Genomic DNA, 17,787 nt, shown 5'->3' with positions numbered 1-17,787 from the left:
ATAATAATTCATGATTGTGTGGCAGCTAAGCACCGGTAGAATTATTGATGTACTGCTGTCTATGATGATGATGATGTTATTAGTATAATTCTTCACAAAAAAACAAAACAAACCTACCAATGCATGGGTATAAGTAGGTTTTAGTGGATATCCTTTATGTATTTTGGGAAGGCCATAAAAAATCCCCGGATGACTTACTGATAGTTTAATGATTTTGTAATTCTATTTGTCTAGTAACAGTAAGATCTTGATCAAATTTCAGAAATTTGGTTATATTACTCAAAATGGTAATACACTTAACTCAAATATTCCATTTATCCAAAATAATTATACTATTGCCTTTATCAAATTTCGTAATGACAACATATTATTAAGTTTTACTAAGCTGTTTTAGTGCTGACAATACTTCCTTATTTAAATTTAAAAACAGGTCATCATAGTTCTAACCATTAAATGAAGTTAAAACTAATTCCCTAACTTCTGTTCTAATGTTATTGAAATATTATCCAGATTTAAACCAAATAGGTTATTTCGATAATAACTGTAAAAGCTTTTCAAAACCTGAAAAGTAATCTTTAACTTTTAATTTACTAGTTGTACTAAACTGTAAATCACGAGCCAGGATTTTCTTTCAATGTCACTTGAAACAACTTGAATATTTAAAAGTGACAGCACTTGGTTTTTCTATAAACAAGTCTTTAACTTGATATTTTAAGATAGGTAATTTAAAGAAATGGTTTTGCCTGGACTGTGCAAGAATCTTATTATTTTGTATTTCAATAAAATTTTTAATATGTAAAAAATTTAAATTACTGAATTGTTGTTTCAATAAACAATAGAAGATTTAAAATGCAGTTTTTATGCACTACTAAACTTAAGTAAAAAAAATCTACATAATAAGTTTCAGTGTCTGTCTGTGTCACATAACTCCTAAACTGCTGGCTGCACCAACTTCTAAATAGTACCAAACTAACTGCCTTGGTCCCAAAGTTTGCACAAAGTAAAGTTTTTCACCCAACCCCTTAAGAACCTGGGTATTTTGTGAAAACTCTTTTATGGGGATTCCTTGAAATTTGGCATTGATTTACATTAAAACATGCAAATAAGTAGGCCTACTAATTACCATTTGTAACTTTGTTAAAGAAATTAATCTTACATTATAGTGGCAATGATAATTAAACTGAAAAAGTACAAAACAGTAGTTTAAGCATTAAACTTGTATTATAGTGGACCTGTAAATATGAGCCACAGGCCTATGGGTTCACTAAATGGTGCCAAATGAATAATCCCAACCCTGAGGTTTGCACAAACGTAGAACTTTTCATCCAACCCTTTAGTAGTTCAAGCATTAAACTTGTATTATAGCAGGAATGATCATTAAACTGAAAAAGTGCAAAACAGTGGTTCAAGCAAATTTGTTGAACTATTATTTTCAACTTTTTCAGTTTAATAATACTTTTTTACACAGTCAAAGACGGAGGGGATGATGAAACCTGAAAGAGGAATCTGTAAATGTGGGCCATAGGTTTGCTAGTTCATCATAATGTCTTATAAGGCAATATTTAATCCCACCCAAAACAAAAAAGTTAGGTTTGGTTGTTGTTAAGTACAAAGCTATACAGTGGGCTAGCTGTGCTCTGGTCACCATGGGTATTGGAACCAGATTTAGTATCATAAGCCTGCAGATTTACCATTGGGCCACTGTGGGCAAAAAAATACTTTGGTTAAACTTTAAACATCAACAACAAAAAACTGAAAGTAGTGATAGGTCCTTAGTCCACTAAGTTACATTTCCCCATTGTGGACAAAGCACAGCTACCCTGTTGTCTCCTCAGAGGGACAACAGTAGGTTTATGGACTTTCAATGCTAAAATTTGGAGTTCAGATAAGCCCATTGTGTAGATTTTCATTAAGGAAACAAATCAAACTAATTTTAAGCTAAATCAAACAATTTTTTTCTCTTTCTCCATACTTATATATTCTACAATAATAAAAAAATCATATATATTCTGATGTTTATAAATTTAATTTTTTGCTAAATATAATCTTTATGATCAGTTATGGGTTCCAAATTACCTTATTCTCTAGCTAATCTTTTACTTTGTTTTCATGGTCAGATGACTTTTTAATCTTTTAAATCATAATATTATTGGCTTTCAATTTACTTTTACAAGTTGCGTAAATTTTTTTTTTAAATTGAAAACGTAGTTAAGGTCTTGTTCATTGTGCTTATAAAATATCAAGCACCTATGAATAATGGCATATAGTGTTTGATAAAGTCTTGATAATCTGATGCACAAACATTTTTGTATCTATTTGATTGACTATCTGAACAAAGAAATCTTCACCAACCATCAACACACAAATTTCTGAAATATACAGTTTTATAATTTTATTACATATTGGTAAATATTCTTTGTAACTTATAAAACAGCTTTCTTGAGTGTACTGCAAGCACAACTAAGATTTTTTTTTAAAACCTGGATGTCTGCAGTATTTTTTCAGATCTAACTTTGGTATTTCTCCACTGAAAACAGCAAACATAGATTACAGATTTATTTTTCAATTGTGCAAGCAAATGTACATTGGTTCCACTACAAGAAAGTTGCATATCCAAGTGAACTAACATGTAACTTTAAGAACACTGAATAAAGCAACTTCTACGTAGCACATTACAAGTTGGTGTGATGCAGTCATCAAATGAAATTATTTTAAGGTTTTAACATGGGAAAATAACAAATAAAGCCATTGTACAGGAGATCTTTCTCATTCAGAAGCAGAGGCTATAAATCAACCAAGTTAGCTCAGGATATAGATATCTGTTTATGTTACTCTATACTATTTTTTTTACAAATTATAACATTATTAAATGATTCATATAAACCACATATCATGGTGCTCAAGCTTTGCAATAAGAATTGTTGAATAAAAAAATTAAAAAGGAAACACAACAAATCTTGAGATAAAAAAAAATTACCTGTATTTGTCAGATCATCTGTTTCCATGAATTCTTCTAAAAGATGTCTTTCTGAAGGACTTAAAGGATCTTCAAATGTTATTTCACCAAGTGGGTTTTCATTTGATACAACAAATGGCAAGTCTCCACTTACATGGTCTAATTTTTCCAGTGTATTATCTTTTTGTATTAACAGTTGAGTTTCATGCACTGATTTCTTTACTGGCAAATAAGCAAATTTCTGACTGGGATTATTTTCACTTTTTATAGTTGCCTCTTCTGAGTGTTTCAATTTTTCAGTATGTTGCCCATCATACTGAATATCTCTTGCTAACAGATAAGAGGTAGGTGTAACTTGTTTTGAAAAGTCAAAAGCTTTGTTCTCTTCAATAGCTGTACACCAATCAAGCTGTTTTTCTTCTGATGAATTGTGAGAATCATCTTTTAAAGACTTCATCCAAGTTGAAGAAGAGTTACTTGGTGTTGCTTCAATGATTGTTTCAAAAGCAATAATTGAATTTTGTTGAGGGCAAGGTAAATTCAATGTAACTGATGCTAAACTGTAAGAATCTTGAGGCAATGTATGTTGTTGACTGTTACCAAATTTTTCATCTGTTGTGTCAATGCAAGTTCTGGTTGTTACTGCTGATGTGTACATATTACTTGAGAAATGATAACCAGAAATGTATGTTCTATCCAGGACTAAACTGCTAAGTTTTGAATCATCTGTAAAAGAGTCTTTGTTGTTTTCTTTACTATCTGTAAAATAACAGCCAGTACAGCTGACACTGCGATAAATATGATTACCTGGTTTTCTTCTTTTACTGTTGTCTTTTAAGGCATTTCTAGACTGCTTTCTTTTACCATTTTCTTCTGGGTCTCGTTCATGGTTTTCAAAACTAAGTTTAGAAAGAGCAGCAGTTGGAGACTGATCTTCACTTGGTGAGTTTTCTCCACTAAGAGATTCAGGTTTAGACAGACTTAGCCTAAGATCCTGTTGTTTTTCTTTCTGATAAAAACCTCTTTGTCTAAATCCATCTGGTGGTGCAGACATCACTTCTGGTTTACAATCCAGTACACTGTCATTGCGTAGTTGCTTCTCAAATTCAAGTAATTGACCCAAGAAGTTAAAGTTTGGAGAAATTGTTACTCTTTTTGACTTCACGTACCTAAAAGAAAGCAGTAAAAAATCTGCTTAACCATTTGTGCACGACTTGATACATTTTGTATTACTTTGACTGGGGAAGGACATATATATATGCACAATATATATGGTAACTCTGAGCATTCCTCACAAAACCTTGTAAGATTTTATTATAGTTTATAAGTATTTTGTACATAAAGAATGATGACATTATTATAATTATGTCTTTCTACTAAAAATGTTATTTATCTATAGTAGTTACTTGCACTCAAACTGTTAAAATAGTTCGAGTGCAAGGTGATTTTCATTTTCAGTATAGAAATATTTTTCTTCGTTTTATAGTTTTCATATTTTATTTGTATAATTTCAAGAACCTCCTAAAAATGTATCAAAAGTTTTTAAGGTAAATGTTTATATTTTGTTTTTTCATTTTCTCTACCATTTCACTAACTCTAGCTATTATCATCAACGTACAATGCAATGAAATAATTAAAATTAGGAAGTAGAAAAAAAATACATACCTTTTAATGTTTTTATAGAATATCTTTGAAGATTTTCCTTAAGTTAAATTTATAATTTCAGGTCTTTTCCTTTTCACATATAGTTAATTTTTAATGTTTTATTTTACTTTCTCGTCCTTTACCACTTATTATTCATATCAACACAAGTCAACAGTGCTCTCAAGGCATATTACAGTTTGTTTGGGAGTGAGCACAACCCTTTGGCAAAATTTCATTCAGCGTGTAATATCATAAGCCTTGAGAACGAATGCAAAAAATGATGTATACTTTAAAAAATGTTTAAACCTTTTAATTATGCACTTTAAAGCATAATTAATACATAATTAACTAAAATATAATAGTGAGGCCTAAATACAATTTAAACTGTATCTCTAACTATAACATATTTAGGTAAGAAGCAACTGAAGTGTTATAAGTGATCAAGCAGCCAACAATACTACAGCCAGTTCCATGTACTCCCAGACAACAACTGGACACCAATTTCAAAATAACTGTTGTTAGATTGGAGTTTAAAATGAGCTCTTTCTAATGACTATACACATAGTTACGTAACATCTACATTTAGGCTATAAAGGTAAAAAATCTGTTGAAGGTGGGCATAGCACCTGTCAGGGGTTGAAGTACATAATTTATATAGCTTGTTGGTCACGTGACAATACACCTGAAGTTTTAAGCTTTAAATAAATGATTTAAAACTTGGATAAAATCAAACTTTGACTCATAACATACATTATAATATTAATTTCATTCACATATATTGATAATAAAGGTGTTTAATTATATTTTGAATGTAACACAGTGACTTGCACAGAAAATAGTTTAAAGGGGCTCCCATTGTGAAAGGATTAAATATATTCAATATAATCCTACACAGTAGGTTACCAAAATAGTGGTTTATAAAGTTTAAAATCAGAAGTCAAAATGCTGTAAGGAAAGAAGTTCGTAGACCTTCAGAGGATAATTGTCGAAGACATTTTTGAGATGAAAATCTTTTTGTTCTGGCAAACTAGAGATGTTCCATAGTTAAATTAGAACTTTTATTAGCAGTAAGGCTGTGATAAAAATAACATGCATACAGCCTTTCTCCTGAATTTACCTTCTAACATCAGGCACACAAACACAAAAATAAGTACTCTTGTATACCTCAAAAAATGTGAATAATTTAACTTGTGTGTTTTTCAATAGAACAATAGATAGTATAATGTTTATGATTGGCTTGATATCTTTAATAATTTCTATACAAGACTTTTTTAAATTGTCTTTTATTCTTAAAAAAAGATGCTGTATAATCCCAAGAACACAGAAATGTAAGAAGGTGCTCTTTCTTACACATACGTTTCTACCAGTTCTCGCCCAAGTAAAAAAAAAGTGGACATTCAGTTCACTTGAAAATATATCCTATCAAAATGTCGATTTTGGAATGTTTATTTAGTAAAAATGAAAATAAGATAGAAAACATACTAACATGTAAGCCATCTCATCTATATAATATAAAAGACTGAAAATTCAGTTAACATGGAAATACATCTTATTCAGATATCCATATCAGTCAACTTTCTAGATTAGAGAAGTGTGAATCCAAAAAAGCAACTGGTGTTTCAGTAAAAAGTAAGGCCCTGCTAAAGGAATCCAATTTTTTTTAAATTTATAATTGAAATTCATTTCATTTTCATTAAAATATGTGCCTTGCAAACAATTGTAATGGTGCCAAGTCTTTGTAACACCTCATGTATCACATAAATACATGATAATGACTTTGAGTCTTTATACACAATCTAAACAATTACAATTATTGAGAAAATTACTTAACTTAATTCCTCACTTTAATAATTCAATTTAGAAAGTCAGAGAAGCAAAGAGTTTGAACTTAGATGAAGTTTTCAAAACTGATGTTTGGAAAAATATATCAAATAAGTGACTAAAATTTGGAATTTACTATGCAAAATTTAGAATTTTAAAAGAGAAGTGAAAAACACAAATAGTTGGAGGTAAGGATATCTACCTTGGTACATTTAATAACAATAAAATCAACATAAAAATATAAAAAAATGTACCTGTAAGCAACATCTGAAGAAAGTCGCAGATAGTGCATGACATAGGCAATAGCAATTGTAGGTGAACGGGAAATACCAGCCAAACAATGAACTAGTACACAACCACTAGCCTCTCGAACTTTGTCTGTAAAATAACGAGACTGTTACATTAAAAGTGATTAAGTAAGACTCCTGTATGTTCTGATGGATGTAAGAAAGGCATTATCTTCAGAAGGAATATGCCTTGTTCTAATACATACTTGCCAAATGTTTACTACTCATGGAAACTACTTTCAGTGATTGTTTTAAAAAAACAAACATAGTTCAGTCTTGGTATTCTATTTAATTATTAGGTAAAAGAATGAATGACAAGCAACAAAAACCCATTAAAAACAAAATTAGGTAACCATTGGCAAATGGAGATCTTGGATTATCAAATGAAAAATAAAAACACATGTGTTTACATACTGAAGCCTTTTTTTGTATTTGGTAATAATCTTTTTCTTTAAATAACTCATTTTTATAGGTTTTTACTGCAAAATAATTAACAAAAAAGAGTAAGATGCAATTTAACATATATTCTTTGGTTCAGAACTATTACATTTAAAATTAATTTTTATGGTCAATAAATACATAATAAATGTTTAAATGGTTCTTGTTGTCTCACTTCAATTCACAACTAACCCAAACATTGTAAGGAATAAAATGAATATTTTATACTTGTGAAGTTATAGCATAAATGAATGTGAAAAATTCTTTATTTTCAAAGAAAAATTACAAATCTGTGATGTAAGGAACTACAAGGATGTAATTTTTTTCTTTCTGATGTTGTCAGAGTAACTTTTAATAACTAATGTACACAGCTGCTAGTTGCAACTAGAAACTAAAACAAAAATTACTTTATCTCTGAATAGTTATCTATATCTGAAAAAAATTTCTCAGTAGCAAATCTGTAATGTTTTATCCCTAAGTATCAAAAAGTTCCCTATTACTTTTTAAGTTATAAGAACCTGCTGAGTTACATATACCAAGTATTTTGCAACAATCATATTCTAATATTTTTCATCTTTGTGATTACTTTCTATCACTATAAGGCAATAAATTAAAAAACTTTTAAACACAGATGTTACTTTGTAAAGTACCAAATTTCCTTTGATACCTTATTAATGAAACTATTAAAATCGAAAATGAAGCATCACAACTTGCATGCTTAAACATGTAAACAGTGGTGCTTGACATCTTTCAAATTCAGAATAATGCCATAAACAATTTATAGCTTTTAAAAACCCTACAAACAATATAGTTAATGTATCACAGTAATTTTATTTAGTGTTTGTTTGTTTGTTGTTAACCACAGAGTTACACAACAGGCTATATGTTCTGTGCCCACTACAGGTATGAAACCCAGTTTTTAGCATTATAAGCCTTAAGACTTACCACTGAGCAACTGAGGGCTGTATTTAGTGAGGAAAAAGATGTAAATGTATGTATGGAAACTAAATATTACCAAGTGATGCAAGTGTCAATAGTAAAACACCATGCTTTTCATTGGTGGCAGAAAGAATACATAATAAGTACTTGGAAGCCAATACAGTGGAAAATATATACATTTAAGAAATAAGTCTTTAAACACTTGAGAACACATTCAGATTAAACATTCTTTTACCAAATAACAACACATACACATGATAAAAGTTTGACCAGGAATAAACATGTGAATCTATAACCCATTAGTCATAAACAGGAATTTTTAGTACACATCGTATGAGCCAAGAAGAGTCTTTCTTGTTGATGAAGAAATGCTAACCCATTGCAACTTTCTTTTTGTTTTGCTATAACTTTGTGATAATTCTCATAAGCTGAACTGCAGCCATTTAACACATTTACTGAACTGATGGAAAGGTCAAGAAAAATGTGGTAGGGAACAGTAAGGAAACTCTCATGGAACATTTAACATGCAAATGAATTGTGGAATATGGTTCAAGTGCAGCCATTGTGGTTGTTCATGCAACAGATTGTTCCAATGCTGTAAAAATATCTAAAGCATAGTGAAAAACAGCCAATGAATCATCTGGTAATTCAGAAATGGACATGAGAAATAAATTACAAAATTGACTCAAATTATGGGGAAGTCAACAAAACTCCAGATCCATATGAAGTAGAATGTAACCCTGAATTATGGAATACATTTTCTAGTGGAAAAGTGTCAAAAAGGAAAAGAAACCAACAGAAGCATAGTGATGGCAATATTGATGTGCATGTAATTTGAGATTTCTTGGGGATGGATGTGAATACAAAATGAAACTTGTCAAGCAAAGATACATGCAGAAACACGGTTTCATTTTGTTCACTTGATAAGGCATACAGAGTAGTGCTGTTTTTATGTATCTGTCTTACAATGTATTTGATCGATTCTTTTACCAAACGATCTCAGAGTGATGCATGTTGTTGCAAACAATATCCATCAGTCAGAATCCAAATGCAATGAGACGTTATTGAATGAGATGGTGAAAATAAAATCGTCACTTCCGGAGAAAAGTATTCAGTAAAAACTTCATCTAAATCAGATCTGTAAGACTTTGAAGTTTGGTCAAGTGAAAGAGTTGTTTAATGTTGGCATCAAAACATTCAAGACTTGACATAGATACTTCGTGCTTCATTCATCGATTGACATCGATTCATATTCATCGATATTTTGGATCGTAAAAAGGTAGGATTCCCCTGCTTTAAGAGGAAGAAGGTTTTGGAGTATATCTACAGAAACTACCTAGAAGAATTCCCATCCAGATTAGGCAGAATTGGATATTCTTCATTCCTGAAAATACTAAAATCATTGACATCATTTAATCAGAAGGCGTGCAGGGCTGTTGACTATGCATTGGGCATACTGATTTACAATAATCTAGACTTACCATGGAAAATAGTATGAACAACTGATGATGAATAAAAGCATGAGCAATACGAGATAGTTTCGTGAAATACGAATATGATAACCATGTTGGTTCCAACAATGCACTCATAGTATCAATTATAGATTTGGACATATAGAAACAGAAGTTGTATTGTCTGACAATTGCAAACAGTGCAACTTCTGTTTCACGTGAGAGAATTCACCATAAAACATACTGACCCATGTTATATTCTTTTATTCAAGGATTGTAGACAGAAGTTCAAGCTCTTTATGGGTCATCAAATACATGTAAGGTATTAGCGAATCTGAATTAAGTGGATCCAGGATTGGCTGGAGTCCGATGAAGCTTTGTTAGTTCTGGATTACAAGATGATATATGAATCCATGTACTTTCAAGAGAAAACTATCAAGCACTATGGCAAGAAAGGGATTATCTGGCATGGATAAATGACTTGCACTCGAAAATACCGAAATAAATTGGAGGATTCAAGTACAAATGGGTATAGCCTATTTTACTATGACCATATCTCGTCTAGTGATTCTAAACAAGATTGGATAGCAGTTTTGTCAATCTTCGAGGGGATAATGATGATGTTAACATATTACTTTCCAACCAAAATGTCCACCAGTGCACCCAAAGGATGTACAAAGGATTTGATGTTGATATTACAAGATTTTGTAACGTACCAAAAAAACAGTATTCCATTTTCATAGCATTTTCCATAGTCTGACTGAATGTATACCTTCTTTATGCAGCATTGATGATACATGGGTTTCAATGTTATATCCTCAAAAAACTCTGGACATCATTGCAATGTAATGGTGGATTAAAGAATACAGTTGCTGCATTGTACATATGTCAAAAATCAGTAGAAGAGATGATGCAAAAGTACAAAGCTGTATTTGTTGACAACAAAATTCATATTTATGAATATTCCAACATGCATCCTGTCATTGCTGATACGAAGAATCTGATGCTTCCGAGATGTGTAGTAACAGATGATTTGGAAGAAAATCACAATAACTATTCTTTTCTGAAGATGATGATGGTGGATGCAGTAGTTGCAATGATGATGAGTCAAATTTGTACGATAGTGATAGTGCTGATGATGAGGACATGATTGATGAAGCTAATGATGAGGACTTTGTCAGTGATGCAAATACTGAAGAAAAAGAAGCAGTTGGAACACTTACTTACTGTATCTTTGTGCACAGTGCCTACAATGACCAAACTTCATGACAAAAGAAAACGAGGGTCAAAAGCTTCTGGAATACCTTTAGAAAGCTTGGGAGGTAGGTTTGAAGAATATGAATGCACTATGTTGCTGAAAATGAAGGAATGTCACCCATGCAAAAGGATATTGTTTCATTTGCAATGAAGCATGCAGTGGACTTGATTGACAGCAGGAGTGTTGATTTCGTTGACACAAGACAATGCAGTATTCTACATATGGCACCAAATTTCAATAATGAAGAAAGAGATTGTTCTAAATCAAATTCCAGCTATTTTGTGGAGAAATTTACTTTTTGTTGGGCATTACATCTACCACATGGTAAAATTTATGCCAAAAGTTTATAGGTTGATTCAAGAACAATGTTATTGAAATGTTCAAAGAAAGGTTTCAAGGATAAGTGGAATAAAATGGACCCCAGAAGAATGCTTGAAAAACTGTAATATAGCTATCCTGATCGATTCGATATACCATTCAACATGAAGATTCATCAATGTATCACAGCTCTGACAGTGAAGTAAAAAAACACACCAAAAACATGGTACTCTTGACACTACTTCTTCCAAGGGAATACTGCAACCTTACAGAGACACAATGATGTCCATTGTGTCTGAATTGAACTACACCATTACACCTAAAAATGCAGTCTGCAAGCTCAAGGTGTGGCATAAAGATGATGTCTGCAATGATGATTTCCCAAGATATGATCAACTGAAGTCATTAATTTCTGAAATGTGGTCATAGTAAAAGAAGAAGAGTCAAGCAGCTACCATACCATAGTAATTGTATTACCATGCCTATGTGCTTTACTATGCACATCCACTTGGAAACAAAGTGCTATAAATTTTGATATATTTAGTCAATTTTTGTAAAAATAGTTGAAAGAGTTTCTTGGTTCAAGATATGTCTAAATCAGAGATGCACAGCATACAGCCTAAGGGCCAAGTTTGGTCTGTCAGCTCATTTTATATGGCCTGTGACATGAAAATATAGTGTGCAAAGTTGAATTTTTTTTTCCAGTTTGATGGAAATATTTTTAACTTCCAAAGAGCATTACCCATTAAATTCATTAGTTTTAATTGCCATGTCACTACAATGTTATAGACTCATTGGTGCATCACACAAGGTTCAACAATCATGAGATCATTAATCAGTTTTAGTGAATGCGGTCTTTTCTTACTGTATATCTAATTTAGATTTTAACTGTTACAAACTAAGTAGGTTTACTAGGTAAATCCAATAAAATTTCTTTTTCCTACATTTGGCAGCATAAAACAACATAAAACATCGTTATATCTATCGTATATTATTGTATCAAAGAATGGCTTGTTTTTGTTATTTTAGCATTGTAATGACTACAATATCAGTACATCTTGACTTACAAATTCAAGAATTCCATAATGGACATGAGTAAACAGAGGAAAGTGGATAAGAAGCATAGAAAATTTAAACAAGAATGGACTGAGCAATACTATTTTATAGTGAAACAGTATCTATGGCAAAGGAATATAACATTTGAAGGCATTATGAGACCAAGTATTGCAAATCTTTAGACAAGTTGACAGATACTAAAAAAAGGAATAAAACTTAGCAATTCAAAAAAGATCTTTTGTCTCAACAGAATGTGTTTAAGAGAGTAAACATTGTTAGTGAAGCCAGCAGAGAAACAAGTTTCTTCATAGCATGAGAAATTGCACATAAGTGTCAACTATTTACCAATGGTGATTTTGTTAAATCATGTATGTTAGTGGTCTGGGACAAGGTATGCCCCAAAAAAATAAATCAGTTTTTCAAAATAAGCTTGTCAAGAATGACAATACAGCATATAATTAGTGATATATTGCAAAACATAAATGATCAGTTTAAGGCAATTTGCTCACAATTTGAATATTATTTGATTGCATTAGCTGAGACTTGTGACATGAAAGATTATGCTAAGTCGTTGTTATATGTGCATGGAATAAACAAAGATTTTCATATCGCTCAGGAGCTTGCAGATATGCGCTCGATTTATGGGTGAGCCACCAGTGAGGAAATTTGCAAACAGATAACTTCAGCAATGCACGATTTGAAGCTACTGAGTGATAAATGTTCAGATGTGTGTACTGATGGTGCACCCGGCATGGTAGAAAACAATAAAGGTGCGAGTTCTCTGCTAAAAACGATTTCTGTCCCAGACATGTAATTAAGCAATATCATTGCATTATACACCAAATCTCTGTGTAGTACAGTTATTAATTTTAACCATGTTATGTCAGTTTCAATGATAAACTTTATTCAATACCAAAGCCTGAATCACCAGAAGTTTCAAGACTTCATGAGAGAGATTGATGTAGAATATGGTAATGTTCTATATCACACAAAAGAGCATTGGCTGAGTCGTGGCAATACCTTGCAATGTTTTGTAGTCATTAGGTCTGACATCAAAGAATTTTTAAGAGTGCAAAGGTAAAATTATACCAGAGTTGGAAAATAAAGAATAGTTGTGTGATTTAGGTTTTTTAGCTGATATAATGTACAATCTAAACTGTTTCAATAAAGTTCTACAAGACAAAGATCATCTGGTTATGGATATGTTTTCTGCAGTCGAGAGTTTTAGGCTTAAATTGCAACTACTTGTTTCACAACTAAGTAAAGGAGATTTGTCACACTTCCCAATTTGCAAATCATTGTTTTCTAAAAGCACACCTGAAAGAATGTTGAAGACTTCCAAATATGTTCCCTGTCTTGAAGAGTTACGGCTGGAGTTCAGTAGAAGATTTTCTGACCTACAGGCAGATGAGACTATGTCTGAAATTTTAGTTTATTCATTTTCCATTAATGCTGAAAATTATGATATCAGTTTTCAACTTGAGATAAAAGATTTACAATGTTCTACGGTCCTAAAAAGCAAACATTGAGAATGCTCTCCAATTGAATTCTACAAAGCACTTGACAAATCTAACTACAAATTCATACGAAAAGAGGCTTTCAAAGTAGCATCACTATTTAGGAGTACTTACATGTGTGAGGAAATTTTCCCTTATGAAGTTACACAAATCTTTACATCATAGAACTCAAACTAATCAAAATGTAACCAACATTTTGAAAACCGCAACTTCTGGGATTAATTCAGATATCTCTGGCATGGCAAAATCAAATGATGCAACGTTTTGTAAGTTGTAAGTGGAATACAGTTGCATAAAATAATATATTTAATGAGAGTTGTTTGTTCACATCTCATGATGTAGTCATTGTTTTTTTATCGACTACCATTCACTATTATTTACAGAATTGTTAAGTACACCCATTTTTGTCTGTTATTAAACCTAAGAGTTTCTGCATCACAATTTAATAGAAATTTTGTTAAATAGTCTTTAGAGTTAGTAGAAAATGCAAAGGGCTGAAACATTTTTTTGGAGGAAGGAATATCATGGCCCACCAAGTCTTAATCACATTCCAAATTGGCTGAGAGAAAAAAACAGTTCTGCTCACCTGGTTTAAATACGTGATTTTTAAGTTTCTGAATTGGAAAATATTTGGTAACCAACAACCTCATAGTAAAAAGACCCCCTTCCCAGCTCGTACGGTGAGCGTTAAAGAAAAGAAAGTTATTTAGTCAAAAAGTTAAATATTATAACTGGAAAACTGATTAATTGCTATAAAACACACACTATAAAAACAGTCTAGTTTATTTGTGGTGCCCACAGTTATTTTTTTATATTGTTATTAACAAAAGTTTTCCCAGTACTAATATTGGACATTACACATTTCTTCAAAGATACATATTGTCAAAATTTGTCTTTAATGCATCTAACTAGATAAAATACACAAATGTATTTTTTTTAATGTTTTGATCAGCTCAGTGAGAGGATTTTACACATGCAATATTCCTATGGATTTGAAATATGCACAAAACACAATATTTTTTACTTATCATGCAATATTAAATAGTAATACTTAAGAAAAATAATGTGTGTGTATATATATATATAAAAATACACACACACATTCATAAATATATATTAATTCAGTATTACAGTAACGTGAACAATAAAGCGATTGAAGTTTCTTGAACTCTGCATTGCAAAGCAATTACAATAATGTTCTTAATAATAATCATGATGTTAGAAAAACATAGGTTCAAGAAGTCTTGATAGAAATGAATAAAAATCCTATAACCCGAGTGTTTTCGAAAGGTAGACCTTTCTCCTTCAGGGGAAACTGGGAACATTCCCAGTTTGCCCTTGAAGAAGAAAGGTCCATCTTTGGAAAGCACTCAGATTATAGGATTTTTTATTCAGTTCTTAATAATAATACACTGTAGCTTTAATGATGACTTAAATTGCTACATTCGAGAACCTAGGCCATTATATTTGTATATATATATATCTAAACTTATATAAATTCTTTTAGACATGTTAAATATAATCATGAATATATGAAAGGTAACATTGTTTCAAAAAGTTAATTTTCATTAAAAAGTTGAGTTCAACTTGAACACATGAATACTTATACAATTATGAATTCAAGTAATAACTGCTTAGAGTTGGAAAAACGTGTACTTTTTAGTTTTAAAACAAGTATTTATCAGTTCTATGCAGCATTCAAAGGTTTTAAAATACAAACAGATGTCTCTACTACAGAAATATATTTTACCTGTAATCATATCAAAACACTAAAAGAAATAATGCAAAACAATATATCTTGAAAGATACTCAAATGAAAAGCCTTAAACATTTTTAGGCATAATTTACATACCAGCCTTAAGAGATATCTGAAATCAAAAGTAAGAAATAAAAACCATATTCTTCAGCCCTAGCTTGTGGTAGACAGTTGTAATTCTTGTGGTATAAAAGCAGTTCATGAAGTAACATTTCATTGTCAAATAAACTGTTCTCTGACTGAAAACTAACACAGATCACCTTCACTAAAAGATTTTTCAGAATACTGCTGTACTTGACATTTTATACATTCAAATCCTGATGATGTAGCTTAGCATTCAACTGTCAAGAATTTGCTAGTAGACAGAACAGGTACTGTATCATAGCCATAGTTGTTACAGAAACACATTATATTAAAATCAAAACAGTTTTAAATGCAATTTCAATTAATATATATATATATTTTAGAAAATATTAAGCTCAAATACTTTAAAAAAGAAAACTTTCCACTAAAATTAATTTGCTGTGTGCCCATTATGCAGTCTGCAAACAAAGAACATATTTCCTGATAGTTCTTGGGGATATTTAGGTGATTTACAGTTGTAAATCCATAAATAACTAACTTTTGAAAAATATTCTAATTTTTATCAAACATTATCCAGAATTGCAAATTTTGAATTTCACCAATTTTTTTAAAATAATATAAATAAATTGACACATTTTATGTTTTTTTTATTCCTTCAAATATCCAATTAGAGTAACTACAATATAGCAAAATTCTCCAGATATTTAGCTACAACTACAGGATAATGTAAGGGAATGCATGCTAAAACTATATTTAAAGTTATCTTTTACCAGTACTGATTCCAACTCTGAACTAAGTGTATGATTAAATTATATTCTTATTCAGCCTTTATTGTTTCTCCTCTTAACATTTATAAGAGTATCTTGAACTGCTAGAAAATTCTTTCACTACCAGAATGTAATTTTATTCTTCAGTAGGTAAGTTTATCTAATTATTTATGATTCTATTAAAATATAAGCTTCATGGTTTTTAAGAATAAAATAATTTTCTACTTTGGTGGTTAGGTTACGTTCATTAAGAGCAATATGAGGACTCAATTTAGTTGGGTTAAAGAAAGAAAAATCATGTTTCCAAAATATCAGATATATGACTATATATTCGTGTACATATTTAAGTAATTACTACTCAGTGTATTACGTCTACCACTGTCCAACAGGTTACTTTAACTCCATCATAACCAGGCATTTGGTATTCCCAGAAACCAAAGAAAAATTAGGAAATTTCATGAAATATCAAATAATTTATAATTAATTGTTTTATTCTGTATCTGAAAAATCTTATCAAGTTACACCCATATGGTCCCCAAGAAAAGAAATAGTAGGTATACCAAACATGTGATTACCATGAGATGTCTTAATATTAAGCATAAACATACTAGCTACTCACTAGTAGGTCCACTGCTGACAATACAAGATATAGTACTTACCTAAGAACTGGAAAGCTTTAGGAAAGAATGGCAGGAGTTTTTCACTGTAATTATCATTGACTGAGATCCTCATGAAATGTGTATCTTGGATAAAGTCTGGCTTAGGGCAGTTGGCACTGACATTCAACTCGTATGTGATGTTATGATTCTAGAAAAGTATTTAACATATTAGTATGACACTGGATATTGTGTTGACTTCAGTAGTGTGATTATAACTATACATGTAACACATTCCTTTCATAAATGCAGAAGACTGAAAATTTATCATAACAAAAATCATTTAAATATAGGCAAAAAATAAAATAAATTCAGCCAAACATGAAAAGTCAAATATTGTAAAGTTGAGGTCAGTTTCAGAATTTGACTCAAGGTACAAGTATCACAAGTGCTATTCACAGGCAATTAAAACTTCTCTTTTCCATGAACCACAATTATTTATATTTTCTTCTTTTGTCTTAATGTTTTAAGGATTTGCAAAATAGTGTGCTTTGTTTTGTAAATAGCTTCAACTTACTCTATTTTCAGTGTTATTCACCATTGCTTTATTACATTCAATTACATATAAATATGGCCATACAATGTTTCTACCCTTTACTTAAGTGATTCTTGGGCAGAACTCAAATGGAAACACACAAATACATCTGCTGGAAGAAGAACTCAAATGGAAACACAAACACAAATACATCTACTGGAAGAACTCAAATGGAAACACTTACACAAATACATCTGCTGGAAGAAGAACTCAAATGGAAACACACAAATACATCTGCTGGAAGAAGAACTCAAATGGAAACACACAAATACATCTGCTGGAAGAAGAACTCAAATGGAAACAC

The 17,787-nt window shown here is 31.0% G+C and overlaps 1 protein-coding gene across 2 annotated transcripts in view; it reads right to left on the bottom strand.

Annotated features, from left to right (window-relative positions):
* LOC106468788 (dual specificity protein phosphatase 16-like) overlaps positions 1 to 17,787 on the bottom strand; it is a 98,969-nt gene that overhangs the window by 5,553 nt on the left and 75,629 nt on the right. For both annotated transcript variants that reach the window (XM_022397803.1, XM_013929231.2), the window contains 3 exons: positions 16,952 to 17,099; positions 6,676 to 6,799; positions 2,978 to 4,125 (listed from right to left, as the gene is read on the bottom strand). In XM_022397803.1, the coding sequence (XP_022253511.1) occupies positions 2,978 to 4,125; positions 6,676 to 6,799; positions 16,952 to 17,099 (1,420 nt within the window). The remainder of the gene's footprint in view (positions 1 to 2,977; positions 4,126 to 6,675; positions 6,800 to 16,951; positions 17,100 to 17,787) is intronic.

Source organism: Limulus polyphemus, unplaced genomic scaffold (genome assembly GCF_000517525.1).
Source record: "Limulus polyphemus unplaced genomic scaffold, Limulus_polyphemus-2.1.2 Scaffold91, whole genome shotgun sequence".
Classification (NCBI taxonomy): Eukaryota; Metazoa; Arthropoda; class Merostomata; order Xiphosura; family Limulidae; genus Limulus; species Limulus polyphemus.
Note: the sequence above shows the minus strand (reverse complement) of the source record. Positions and strands in the feature narration are given on the sequence as shown.